The sequence below is a fragment of the Lepisosteus oculatus genome, chromosome 27 (genome assembly GCF_040954835.1).
Source record: "Lepisosteus oculatus isolate fLepOcu1 chromosome 27, fLepOcu1.hap2, whole genome shotgun sequence".
NCBI classification, from domain to species: Eukaryota; Metazoa; Chordata; class Actinopteri; order Semionotiformes; family Lepisosteidae; genus Lepisosteus; species Lepisosteus oculatus.
Window position 1 is genome coordinate 7136076 of NC_090722.1, and position 13155 is coordinate 7149230.

The 13155-nt window shown below is 56.3% G+C and overlaps 2 protein-coding genes across 2 annotated transcripts; both read right to left on the reverse strand.

Moving 5' to 3' along the window:
- Positions 1 to 2469: 2469 nt before the first annotated feature.
- On the reverse strand, positions 2470 to 7466 carry ciarta (circadian associated repressor of transcription a). Its single transcript, XM_069184922.1, has 6 exons — positions 6729 to 7466; positions 5866 to 5980; positions 5472 to 5547; positions 4829 to 4907; positions 4557 to 4743; positions 2470 to 4052 (listed from the first exon to the last, which is right to left on the reverse strand). Exons 2-6 carry the CDS (start codon positions 5977 to 5979, stop codon positions 3504 to 3506), a joined length of 1005 nt encoding a protein of 334 aa, XP_069041023.1. The 5' UTR covers position 5980; positions 6729 to 7466; the 3' UTR covers positions 2470 to 3503.
- A 1081-nt stretch (positions 7467 to 8547) lies between these two features.
- mrps21 (mitochondrial ribosomal protein S21) lies at positions 8548 to 12691 on the reverse strand. The gene is made up of 3 exons (XM_069184923.1): positions 12372 to 12691; positions 11895 to 12032; positions 8548 to 9367 (listed from the first exon to the last, which is right to left on the reverse strand). The coding sequence occupies exons 2-3, from the start codon at positions 11975 to 11977 to the stop codon at positions 9187 to 9189; spliced, it is 264 nt and encodes an 87-aa protein (XP_069041024.1). The 5' UTR covers positions 11978 to 12032; positions 12372 to 12691; the 3' UTR covers positions 8548 to 9186.
- Positions 12692 to 13155: the final 464 nt, after the last annotated feature.

The window sequence follows — 13155 nt, forward strand, 5'->3', positions numbered from 1 at the left end:
GCTGGGAGAGCTGGAGCAGCTGGCCTGCGGAGAGGGGGCCAAACTGCCCCGGAGCTCATCGAGGGGCACAGGAAGCGCTTGGAAGTTCTGGCTCCAAAATAAAGGTTCGGTAATCTTAACAGTGAAAGAAAGAATTGTGGAGACTAAATACTTTGGTCAATTTCAACTTAGTTTTTGAAAAACAAATATCGGCACCTTTGTAAAAAGTGCAAGATTGCCAATATCTTTGGCCACGACTGTATGTCGTACTCGTGACTCGTGTGCAGTGTCAGTGTCTCTATAGGACTCGTGTACAGTGTCAGTGTCAGTGTCTCTGTAGGGCTGGTGTACAGTGTCAGTGTCTCTGTAGGGCTGGTGTACAGTGTCAGTGTCTCTGTAGGACTGGTGTACAGTGTCAGTGTCTCTGTAGGGCTGGTGTACAGTGTCAGTGTCTCTGTAGGGCTGGTGTACAGTGTCAGTGTCTCTGTAGGGCTGGTCTACAGTGTCAGTGTCTCTATAGGACTGGAGTACAGTGTCAGTGTCTCTGTAGGGCTGGTGTACAGTGTCAGTGTCTCTGTAGGGCTGGTGTACAGTGTCAGTGTCTCTGTAGGACTCGTGTACAGTGTCAGTGTCTCTATAGGGCTGGTGTACAGTGTCAGTGTCTCTGTAGGACTGGTGTACAGTGTCAGTGTCTCTATAGGGCTGGTGTACAGTGTCAGTGTCTCTGTAGGGCTGGTGTGCAGTGTCAGTGTCTCTATAGGGCTGGTGTACAGTGTCAGTGTCTCTGTAGGGCTGGAGTACAGTGTCAGTGTCTCTGTAGGGCTGGTGTACAGTGTCAGTGTCTCTATAGGGCTGGTGTACAGTGTCAGTGTCTCTGTAGGGCTGGTGTGCAGTGTCAGTGTCTCTGTAGGACTCGTGTACAGTGTTAGTGTCTCTATAGGATGCCTGTTACTCAATAGGAAGGTTGCAGTGTGCTTGCTGAAGTGCTGCTCTCCTTGTTAAAGTGGGTCAAGGACTTGAATGGCCTGGGGTGGCTCTGTCTGTGGAGCGTGGAGCAGCTCCAGACCGAGCTGGGGAGGGATCCCAGTCTTTCAGAGCGAGGGGCGCCTGCGGCAGGGGGAGAGGGGATCTGAGCTGTGTGAGACAGAGAGTGGGGGAGGGGCTCTGTGCTTACTCACTCGTTCTCTAACTCCTGCACTCCGGCTCCCTGCTGGGCTCATCCACTGTGGTGCATTAGAGCTCACGCAAGGAGCACAGAGCTGGGCTGGTACACACGCACGCACGCACACACACACACACACACACACACTGACACCCAGACTGGCTTGTCCTCCTGTCTCTGAGAACACACACACACTGACACCCAGACTGGCTTCTCCTCCTGTCTCTGAGAACACACACACACACACTGACACCCAGACTGGCTTCTCCTTCTGTCTCTGAGAACACACACACACACACACACACACACACACACACTGTAACAGTGTGTAAATACTGTACATTTGTGCTGCTCTAAAGGCAGACTTGCCTCGTGCCTGGATCTGGCGAGTTAATTCAAGTGGCTGCAATCTGTGTTGTATAAATAATAAAAGCGCGAATAATAAACTGCACTCAGCCCATCGCTGGCATCACGCAGCCTGGTCCGCGCTGGACCCCCCTTCCCTCCCCGCTCAGTCCCCAGGGCCTGGGGGAGGGGAGCAGACATGTCCCGAGTCCCGAATCCCACCTCGCCCGCCGAGCGAAGGGGGGGGCCGGGCCGAGCCGAGGACGCAGACGGAGTCTTTGTTCTGCGTAGCCGGAGAGCGGAGGCCGCCTGCGAGACAGCGGAGCCGCGATCCGCGACCGGCCCCCCTCGGCCAGCGCCCCCTGGCTGTGTTAGTGCGTGCTCGCCTTTGTGCTCGGTGTTGTGCCGTGCCTGGCGTCGGTCCACTCTGCTCCTGCCGCTTGGTGCTTTCCTGGCCCAGGCCCGCTCCCCTGTCCTCTCCCACCCCTGCAGGAGCAGGAAGCTGGGGGAGGGGAGGGTAAGCTCTCGTCTCATCGCCCCGTGTCCCAAATCCAGCGGCTCTGCATGCGATAGAGGAGGGGGTCCACGCAGGGGGTGAGGATACTGTAGTCATCCCTTGACACCCCTAAATAAATCCCTTCCCTCTGAGGCCCAGCTGGGGGGGATCTCGCAGCACATTTTCCCCAAACCCCACCGCCCCCCCCGTCCCTCAGGTCGAAACCCTCCCACATCCCAGTGCACAGCCCGGCTTTTCCCTGGAAATACAGGGATGAAAAATCATCACAGGGATCTGGGGATCTGTGATCAGGGGTCCTGGGCTCTTCAGCGACCAGATAGATCACCACAGGGATCTGTGATCGGGCACCTGGGCTTTTCACCAACCAGAGACTGGCTGGGCGGTAGATGCACAGGAGTTAAAATCTCGTATGGATCACGAGCACCAGCTTCGAGCAGCAAAGCAGACAAAACACGGACACCTGCAGTTCCTTTCCAAACACTGGCAGTTTATTCGGATTCTGGGACGGCAGTTCCTCGGGGAGGGGAGCAAAGTAAGATGGGGTGACCTGTACAGCACCCCACCAGGAGAGACGCTTTTAAACTGGTCTGATATAAAATTAACAAGTGAAAACATTGTAGCAAAAACAGGGCGAAACGCCCACAGCTGTTCGAATAAAAACACAGGGACAGCGACAGCAGAATTCATTGAAGAGCAGAGGGTCACCCCTCACCTGGGTCAGAGCTCAGGATTCCTCATACAACACATCATCATCAGAGCTGGAGAGTCACTGTACAGACACTCAGTCCAGCTCCTCTGTATCTTCACATGAACACTCCTTCATCATCATCAGAGCTGGAGAGTCACTGTACAGACACTCAGTCCAGCTCCTCTGTATCTTCACATGAACACTCCTTCATCATCATCAGAGCTGGAGAGTCACTGTACAGACACTCAGTCCAGCTCCTCTGTATCTTCACATGAACACTCTTTCATCATCATCAGAGCTGGAGAGTCACTGTACAGACACTCAGTCCAGCTCCTCTGTATCTTCACATGAACACTCCTTCATCATCATCAGAGCTGTAAAGGAAGAGAGTGCTGTGTAGTGTTTCAGTGTGTCATTGTGTATACATCAGTGTGTAGTGTGTTTATGTATAAAATACCCTTCAACACACTTTTAGACAAACACATGCAACCTGTACAACAGGCCTCATTCTGTCCCACGTCTCACTGCCCCCTGGGGCACCGCGGGGTCACACAGCGACCCCTCCTTGTTCATGGGGGGCCTCCCTCTCCAGAGGGGAGGTCCTGTCAACCACGAGGCAAGAGGCCAGACCCAGGGGGGGACTTTCCTAGAGCATTCTGGGAGTTCAGTGCATGTCCACACAAGTTTGTGCCCGGCCTGCAGGGCGGCGACACTGGGCTCTCTCCGCGGCGAGGGGGGCACGCCCCAATCTGCTCAACCAGGCCCAGCTGCTGCTGCTGTCCAGTCCAAGTCCATTAACCAGACGGACTCTGTCAAGTGTGCTCCGCTGTCCTCTCCTCCGCGGCGCCCGAGGGGTTAAACAGCGCGAGCAGCGACTGGGCCCGCCCCTGACACGCCCCTAGTGGGGCCCCGCCTCCAGGGCGCCTTGTCTCCCTGGCGACCGGCTCGCTCGAGCAGCGTGTTGGGGGGCGGGGGCACGAGGGGGGAGTGGTGGAGGAGACGGCGCTGTCCTGAGTGGCAGGGCGCCCCCTGCTGGCGGGCGGTGGCACTGCGGCGATGGGGGAGGAGCCGCTGCTGCCCCTCCCCCCCTCGTGGGCCTGACCGCCGCACGACTGCGGGGGGGTGCAGATGGGGGCGGAGTGGACCCAGGTCAGGCCGGCCTGGGACCAGGGACAGACTTGGGCTCGCAAGCTCCCAGAACCCTCCACTCCTCCTCCTCCAGCCTGTGGGCTTCGGGGCGGTTGTGGACCCGGGGAGACTGTGGCCCCCACGGCCCCTGAGGTCCCCTCATCACGTCCGCTCTGATTGTGGGTGAAAGGCTCGTTCACACTCTCGGAGTCTGGCCAGCTGAGCTTCCTCTTCTGAGAGAGACAGCGAGAGAGGACAGACAGGGAGAGAGACAACGTAAATCAAAGAGAACCAAACTACAGCAGAAACCAAACAACACCGCACACAAGCACAACACAACCTGGACTGCTGCTGGTACCTAAAGAGACAACACACACTCACTGACCACAGCCTGGACAGGCAGACCAGGAGTCCAGAGTGGACAGGCTCAGTGCCCACAGCCTGGACAGGCAGACCGGGAGTCCAGAGTGGACAGGCTCAGTGCCCACAGCCTGGACAGGCAGACCGGGAGTCCAGAGAGGACAGGCTCAGTGCCCACAGCCTGGACAGGCAGACCGGGAGTCCAGAGAGGACAGGCTCAGTGCCCACAGCCTGGACAGGCAGACCGGGAGTCCAGAGAGGACAGGCTCAGTGCCCACAGCCTGGACAGGCAGACCGGGAGTCCAGAGTGGACAGGCTCAGTGCCTCAGTGACACAGGCCTCGGGGTGTGAGGCGGGCCGGGTCGCCCAGCTGGTACCTTGACAGGGATGCGCAGCTGGTCTCTCTCTCCGCCGGGCCGGGTCCCGGAGGGTGCTGGCGGACGGGCTGAGGTCGGCGCCGCAGGCCAGGGGAGTGGGTGGGGGTCGCGGGGGGGCGTGGCGATGTGGGGGAACCAGAGCTTCAGCATCGCCTCCACCTGCAGCAGCGTGGGCAGATAGCGCTCCCTGCAGGGCGGGGAGAGAGGGCAGCCGGTGAGGACAGGCCCCTCCGAGCAGCGGCTGGGGGACCGCGGCGCGGAGCACCACCTACCCCATGGCCGGGTTCTGGAGCACTCCCACGATCCTCTGGATACGGTCCATCGCCACGCTCTGCTGGAAACTGCTGAGGCCTGACGATCACAGACAGACAGAGGCTGAGAGCCCACAGGAGCCACCAGCCCCACTCCACAGCCCCACTCCACAGCCCCACAGGAGCCCACAGCCCCTCTACACAACCCCACTCCACAGCCCACAGGAGCCCACAGCCCCACTCCACAGCCCCTCTACACAACCCCACTCCACAGCCCACAGCCCCACTCCACAACCCCACAGGAGCCCACAGCCCCACTCCACAGCCCACAGCCCACAGCCCACAGCCCACAGCCCACAGCCCCTCTACACAACCCCACAGGAGCCCACAGCCCCACTCCACAGCCCACAGCCCCTCTACACAACCCCACAGGAGCCCACAGCCCCACTCCACAGCCCACAGCCCCTCTACACAACCCCACAGGAGCCCACAGCCCCACTCCACAGCCCACAGCCCCTCTACACAACCCCACTCCACAGCCCACAGGAGCCACCAGCCCCACTCCACAGCCCCTCTACACAGCCTCACAGGAGCCCACAGCCCCTCAAGAGACCACAGCCCCACCCCACCCTACCCCACAGCTGGGGGTGTGGGGGAAGTGTACCTCGGTCATAGCGTCCTCTCTTCAGCCCATTCAACAGCTCCAGAAGGGGTCTGACAAACCCCTGCAGCTCCGCACACTGTCAGAGAGAGAGGAGAGATTCAGAGAGAGGAGACACACAGAGGCAGAGAGAGGAGCGAAGAGGGGAGATGGAGAGAGAGGAGCGAAGAGGGGAGATGGAGAGAGAGGACAGAGAGAGGAGCGAAGAGGGGAGATGGAGAGAGAGGAGCGAAGAGGGGAGATGGAGAGGGAGGACAGAGAGAGGAGCGAAGAGGGGAGATGGAGAGGGAGGACAGAGAGAGGAGCGAAGAGGGGAGATGGAGAGGGAGGGCTCTCGCCCGTGCTCGAACACGCCTGTGCTCTGCAGCAGGAGCAGGAGGTGTGAACGCACGCTGACCTTCTGAGCGAAGAGCAGGTCGCCCTCCGTCCGGCCCTCGTCGGCGTCGTCCTCGCTGCCCACACATCCGTCGCTCGAGGCCAGGGAGCCGCGCCGGGCCCGGGACTGGAGCATGCTGGAGCACACAGAGCAGACACGCTGGACACTGGACACTGGACAAGACCCCCGCCCACCGTGGCTCAGTGTGTGTGTGTGCGCGCGACAGCGCCCTGACTCCCCCCGTCAGGATGGGAGAGGTGGTACAGTCCAGGAAAGCTCAACAGACTGGAAATGATGGGAAAGCTGCAGGGGAGCTGGGCTGGTCCGTCCCTGGACAGCACACTGACAGACTGTACACCTCGATCTCCTTCTGTCTGTCACCCCGGGCCAACGCGCACACCTGAGCACCGCCGTTCACAGCACACCTGAGCACTGGCACCCCTGAGACCCTGTACTCACAGCACACCTGGGCACCGGCATTCAGAGTACACCTGCATTCAGAGCAGAGCTGAGCACCAGCACACCTGAGTGCCTGCATTCACAGCACACCTGAATTCACAGTACACCTCAGCACCAGCACACCTGAGCACCGGTGTTCACAGCACACCTGCCTTAATCAGAGTCTGAAGGGTCTTTGAAAGCGAAGCCCTCTTCACTGTCTGACAGCGGCAGACGGGATCCCTCGTCCTGTTTCTAAAACAACCCCCACGCCTCTGACAACGAACCCCACGGAACCGGCCCCGTCCGGCGAACACGCCCGCCTGCGAGACGAAGCACAGCTAACCGGCTGAAATGCGGGAAGGAGCGGGACAGGCGCCCGGTGTACGCGGGGAAAGCACCGCTCGCTGCGGGCAGAAGCAGTCTGAGCCCTCGCCAGCTCTCACCTGATAGCCCGCCGGGGCGCGTCTAGAAACAGCAGCAGCAGCCGAGAACAGGACTGAAGAAGACCATGTCCTGAGCGCAGGAAGCGAGTGTGGCTGTGCCGGTGCTCGGAATCTGTCCTCCTTGCTGGCCGCTCTCTCCGTCTCCCCTCTGTCTCTCTCTTCCGCCCTTTCTCTCTCCGGCTCCGGCGCCGACATGTGTGGCTCCACACGTGCCGGACCTTGTGCGGGACACGCTGCTGCTCCCATTGGCCGCCAGGCCGACGAAGTGCCCTCGCATTGGCTGAAGCTCCAGCCAATGGGGGAGCTGCCGGCCGCCTATTGGTCGGGAGAGGGAGCCAGTGTGACCCCGCCCCCACACGCGGCGGCGTGCTGTAGTACTACGCACGGGGGGAGGTTGGAGTAAAACTCGACAGTGGTGCCGAGTGAGCCACCGCAGCGCGGATAATAGTGGCTCTGTTTTGGAAAGCACAATACTGACAATGCTGATTAAACCTTAGGAGTTCTGTGTGCTCATTAAATCACGCTTTAGACAACAGTGATTAATATTAGGCTATCCAGGTTTCAGGTTGGCCATAGAAACTGGACACAGGCAGACCTGGCTGTCCAGACAGGACAGGATCACTGACCACACCCTAGACACAGACACTGGACACTGGACACAGGCAGACCTGGCTGTCCAGACAGGACAGGCTCACTGACCACACCCTGGACACAGACACTGGACACAGACAGACAAGGCTGTCCAGACAGGACAGGCTCACTGACCACAGCCTGGACACAGACACTGGACACAGGCAGACCAGGCTGCCCAGAGGCGACAAGCTCTTTGGCCACAGCCTGGAAGCAGTCAGCCTGGGAAGATGCAGAGACTCCCTGTCTTCTGCACAGTCCTAAATATGAGATCACAAGGGCTCCTCTGTCCCCAGTCCTGTGACCGTGGCCCAGTTCATGATTATCTTCTCTTTATGGGCTGATGTAACTGAAACAGTTATTATGATTTGCTGGCTGTGCTTCTCTTGATTGTACCTGCTGTAAGATGTTTTGTTCTGGCAGAAGTGCGATTAGTCTCTCGTAAAGCACTGCGAACTGAACTGAATCGAGAGGGGAGGGAGGATGACGGTCCGGGGTCTCCTGACAGAACAGTGTCCACCCCTTGTGTCAGATCTCAGGTGTTCTGCAGTGGGACAATAGTAACCCACCATTCAGACGTGATGAAAAACAATTTCTCTTCAGCACCAAAGAGTCCAGCTAAATGCTCGGGCTCGGCTGCCCTCTAGCGGCCACAGGTGGAACTGCAGGCAGCGCTCCGTTCCGCTGGCAGATGAAGTCCAGCCCTTTCGGTGGTGCTTGTCTTACCCGCCACCCTCACAAACTCACCCCTAAAACCTAAAACAGTACATTAAGACTTTTGCACAGCTGTGACGGCTTCTATTTTGCTTGGAACATCAGTGAAGACTTGGAATGGTCTTAAACCCTGAAGAGCCAGGAGAGCAGAAGACTTGTAGTCTGAGGGTTCGAGTCCCTGTCTGGGTGGCACAGTATTGCATTTATTTAAACAGCCTGCAAAAATGAAAGGATCGTTTGGTTGTGTGGGGATTGCCGCTATGCTACTAAATCTTCGGAGTCACTGGTGCATTCACCCCGCCCCCTCCTGCCCCACACTGCCCGTCCAGTCCTGGTGTGGCGTCTCCTGCCTCCGTGTACCATCAAACACAGACCTCTCTCATGTCAGCCACAGCCCCTGTGCCCTGGAACGCAGGCCTGGGAGAGTGGAGCAGCAGTACTGTGGGATAAGTGAATAACACAGGGAGGCATCACATCAGAAAGCGAAAGAAATCTGTTTTTATTTTCTTCACTCAAGAGAGAGAAGAGCTGTGTCCAGCCCCTCTGATCCACACTGCAGCCCCACAGCAGAGCTGTGGACTGACAACTCTCACTGACAGCACACACAGACACAGGGGGGCGCTGTTCTCCTCTGCTCCACACTGCAGCCCCACAGCAGAGCTGAGGACCGAGGCAGCTCTCACTGACACCACACACACAGCCTGCAGGAGCCCTGGGCAGACACAGGGGGCGCTGTTCTCCTCCTCTGACACCTGCACTGTTGAGATAACAGCTCCTCTTCCACACTGCAGCCCCACAGCAGAGCTGAGGACTGACAACTCTCGCTGACAGCACACACACACAGACTGCAGGAGCCCTGGACAGACACAGGGGGGCGCTGCTGTATGGTGAGTCAAGGACAGCCTGAATAACATCACATCAAGAACTGGCCGGAGAGCAGCCATCAGAGTCAGATCAATAGAGCACAACCTGCTGTCACTGTCTGTGCCACAAGGGGGCGCCGCAGATCACAGCTTGTGAGTCAGGTTTCCTGGAGACTGCTTAAGTGTCGACTGCCGATGAGTGTGTGAACGTCCCTCCTGCCTGGTCGTCTCTCCCCGCCCCGTTCCCAGTCCTAGCAGCCAGCCCAGGGGTCGGCCCGGTCCTTCCGGCTTACAAAGGAGATCTTCCGGCTCATCTCGGAGTTGTAGATCCGACGGCAGTTCTCGTAGTTCTCCCGCTGCCGCTGGCGACACGGCTTCTCGAAATACCGCCGCCGGCGCACCTCCTCCACAATCCCATCTTTCGTCAGAATCCTGAGAGAGAGAGAGAGGGGTTCATACAGACACACTGACTGGACACTCCAGTACATGAACACTGCACTGAGAGAGAGGGGTTCAAACAGACACACTGACTGACTGGACACTCCAGTACATTAACACTGCACTGAGAGAGAGGGGTTCATACAGACACACTGACTGACTGGACACTCCAGTACATTAACACTGCACTGAGAGAGAGGGGTTCATACAGACACACTGACTGACTGGACACTCCAGTACATTAACACTGCACTGAGAGAGAGGGGTTCATACAGACACACTGACCGGACACTCCAGTACATTAACACTGCACTGAGAGAGAGGGGTTCATACAGACACACTGACTGACTGGACACTCCAGTACATTAACACTGCACTGAGAGAGAGGGGTTCATACAGACACACTGACTGGACACTCCAGTACATTAACACTGCACTGAGAGAGAGAGGTTCATACAGACACACTGACTGGACACTCCAGTACATTAACACTGCACTGAGAGAGAGGGGTTCATACAGACACACTGACTGGACACTCCAGTACATTAACACTGCACTGAGAGAGAGGGGTTCATACAGACACACTGACTGACTGGACACTCCAGTACATTAACACTGCACTGAGAGAGAGGGGTTCATACAGACACTCTGACTGGACACTCCAGTACATTAACACTGCACTGAGAGAGAGGGGTTCATACAGACACACTGACTGACTGGACACTCCAGTACATTAACACTGCACTGAGAGAGAGGGGTTCATACAGACACACTGACTGGACACTCCAGTACATTAACACTGCACTGAGAGAGAGGGGTTCATACAGACACACTGACTGGACACTCCAGTACATTAACACTGCACTGAGAGAGAGGGGTTCATACAGACACACTGACTGACTGGACACTCCAGTACATTAACACTGCCCTGAGAGAGAGGGGTTCATACAGACACACTGACTGGACACTCCAGTACATTAACACTGCACTGAGAAAGGATTTCTATCGTATTGTGCCGATGTCACGATGGCATTGCGGGAGTATTCACTTGCAGCTATGCTGAGTTTTCCCTCCTTTTCAGCGATTCACAAACAGGCAGATGTTTCCCGCGGCGCTCGAGATTTGGCAGCACATGTAGCCTTACCTGACGGCGCTCGAGATTAACAAATGAAATTTCCAAACCGCGCCCCCGTGCAATGCGCTAGCCAATCGGGGACGGTTGGTCCCTCCCCCATCCACAGCCCTGCCAATCAGCGTCAGACAGGCAGTACACGTGACGTGATCTGAGCGGGGTTACGTAATATGCTCTTCCCCACCTCTCACGGGTCCAGAGCAGAACAACACAGCGACGATGCAGCACATAGCAGTACTGCAGGAGATGAGGCTACTGACAGCTGAAAACCTTAACGACTGCTGTCGTGTTTTATGACCAATAGCCGACCCGACATCGTTGCATGTGTAATCTCTGGTAATTTTCAACGAGGAATCTTGGTACAAATCACTAAAAGTGACAGACCTGTTCAACAGGGAATAAGGCAAGAACAAGCGACCCTGTTCTGCTTGTGTTAACAGTAACGCGACAGGCGGTCCAACTATAAGAGAAACATCTACTGAAACTGCACTTCTGAGCTCCACCGTGCAGCACCAAGCACAAACCTAAGGCATGCCCAAGAAGGCTCAGATCTTTTACTGCGTAACACAACAACGCCTTTATTCTATAGAGCTTTCACTGAATCTGCCCTCACATTCACCGCGGTAGCCTGAACACACAATAAAAGCAGACTGAGCAGGATCCTGCAGTCACCCCATGACTATTACCCTGATTCATTGGGGCAATTGATTGTATATTTTACTTTATCATATATATGTATCTTCTTTCTCATCACACGTGTACGCCTCTTATTTATTAACGGGGTTTCAGTCGTGTTAAATGTTCTGTAAGTTTTTATGCCCCTTACCTGCCCGCAAAGCAAACTCCCCATCTGGGACAAGAGAAGCGCCGCACCGCCAGAGCGATAACCGGGGGGATAGCGCCGCCTTGTGGACAGATGCCGTAACCAGCGAGATGGAGTTGCCCTGATGTCGTTACGACGAAAGAACCCCTCTACTGGTTCAAGAGTCGGCTTAGCTGGGCGACTCGACGTCACCTCGGGACTGGGTGCCCCGGAGTCGTCAAGCTGACCGCTGCTGTCAACTCCGTCACTACAGCAGACAGCGAGTCACCTCCGGCGCACCCGCCATCGCACTGCGGACCCTTAAACAGCCATACCCCCCGGCGTTTAGGGCAAGACCCGAAGATGCACACTGCCAGGCTCCCAAACCGTGACAGACACACATAGGATTCATTTAGATGCACACAGGACACACACGTCTCCCGGCTCAAACAGTATAACAAGGCTGGACCTTCACCACCGGACGAGCTGTCCTTAACGATAAACGTCATTGCAAATACCGAAACGCACCATAGGAACAGATATCAGAATTAAAATTAATTTACACGAATAAAACGGTCAACGCATACCTGTTAAGAGTCCTATAGGCTGCATCAACGTTCCCGTTCTGAACCATGACCGTGCGGGCCACGAACTTCAGATGATTCGCCATGTTGGAACAACACGGTGTTCCCAGTTTTGACGCTCGGTCGGAAGCACAACCTAAACTAAGAAAGGTTCCGCGATGATCATGTGAACAAAATTAATAGTGCTGTTATTATTCGTTTTCCCACAAAATGGGGATATTTTCTTGCTTAGAATAGCGCGTTTGCTGGCAGTACAATATACCAGGTGGTACTGAACCGTACTGACCTCAGCTGCTCCTGACCCAGCTATCCTGAGCTGTACTGACCTCAACCAGCCTCAGGACAGTAATGTTAAAATGCCACAAATCAGAGCCTACCAAAACACAGGACAAGTTACCCACTGGGATACACACAAACATAATACATAGTGCATTGCTACTTGACTGTAAAAAGACAATACACTCTGACAGATGTTCTTACCAGGATAGAGGACAGCAAACAGAAACAGACCCCGATGAAGTACAGACTCACTGACCATAGCCTGGACAGAGAAACTGGACACAGACAGACCTGGCTGTCCTGAGAGCACAGGCTGTACTCCCACTGCCAGCAGGGAGAAGCAGAGACATTGCTGCACAGTGAGAAATGTTCTGGGATTAGACAAACATTCTTCCCTAAAATAACAATCTAATCCAAGAATCCCCACTCCTGTCAGAACCAGAACAGCTCCCAGTCCTACTGGGAGAGGAAAGTGAATAGAGCTTCAGCCCACTTTCTCTCCCTTTTTTCTCCAATCCATCCCTCTAATCCCCTCTCCTCTCCCCCCCCCTCTCTCTCACTCCTTCCCCTCTCTCTCCCCCTTATCTCCCTCTAACCCTCTCTCGCCTCCCCTCTCTCCTCTCTCCCCCCTCCCTCCTTTCTTTCCCTCTCCTCTCTCTCCCCTCTCTCCCCCTCCTCTCCCCTCTCTCCCTCCTCTTTCTTCCCCCTCCTCTCTCTCCTGTCTCTCCTCCTCTCTCTCTCCCCTCTCTCCCCCTCTCTCTTTCCTCTCTCTCCCCTCTCTCTCCTTTCTCTCCCCGCTCCTCTCTCTCCCCTCTCTCCCCTCTCTCTCTTCTCTCTCCTCTCTCCCCCCTCTCTCTCTCCTCTCTCCCCCCTCTCTCTCCTCTCTCTCCAATCTCTCTCTCCTCTCTCCCCCTCTCTCTCTCCTCTCTCTCTTCTCTCTCCAATCTCTCCTCTCTCTCCTCTCTCCCCCCCTCTCTCCAATCTC

Bases quoted from the DNA above. Each gene is read 5' to 3' on its own strand.
- ciarta (XM_069184922.1), bottom strand. From the start codon at position 5,979: ATGCTCCAGTCCCGGGCCCGGCGCGGCTCCCTGGCCTCGAGCGACGGA. The intron at 4,908-5,471 runs GTACACTTCCCC...TGTGATCGTCAG, and splicing joins GAGAGGACGCTATGACCGAG to GCCTCAGCAGTTTCCAGCAG. The intron at 4,053-4,556 runs GTACCAGCTGGG...TGTCTCTCTCAG, and splicing joins AGCTGCGCATCCCTGTCAAG to AAGAGGAAGCTCAGCTGGCC.
- mrps21 (XM_069184923.1), bottom strand. From the start codon at position 11,977: ATGGCGAATCATCTGAAGTTCGTGGCCCGCACGGTCATGGTTCAGAAC. The intron at 9,368-11,894 runs GTATGCGTTGAC...TCTCTCTCTCAG, and splicing joins GCCTATAGGACTCTTAACAG to GATTCTGACGAAAGATGGGA.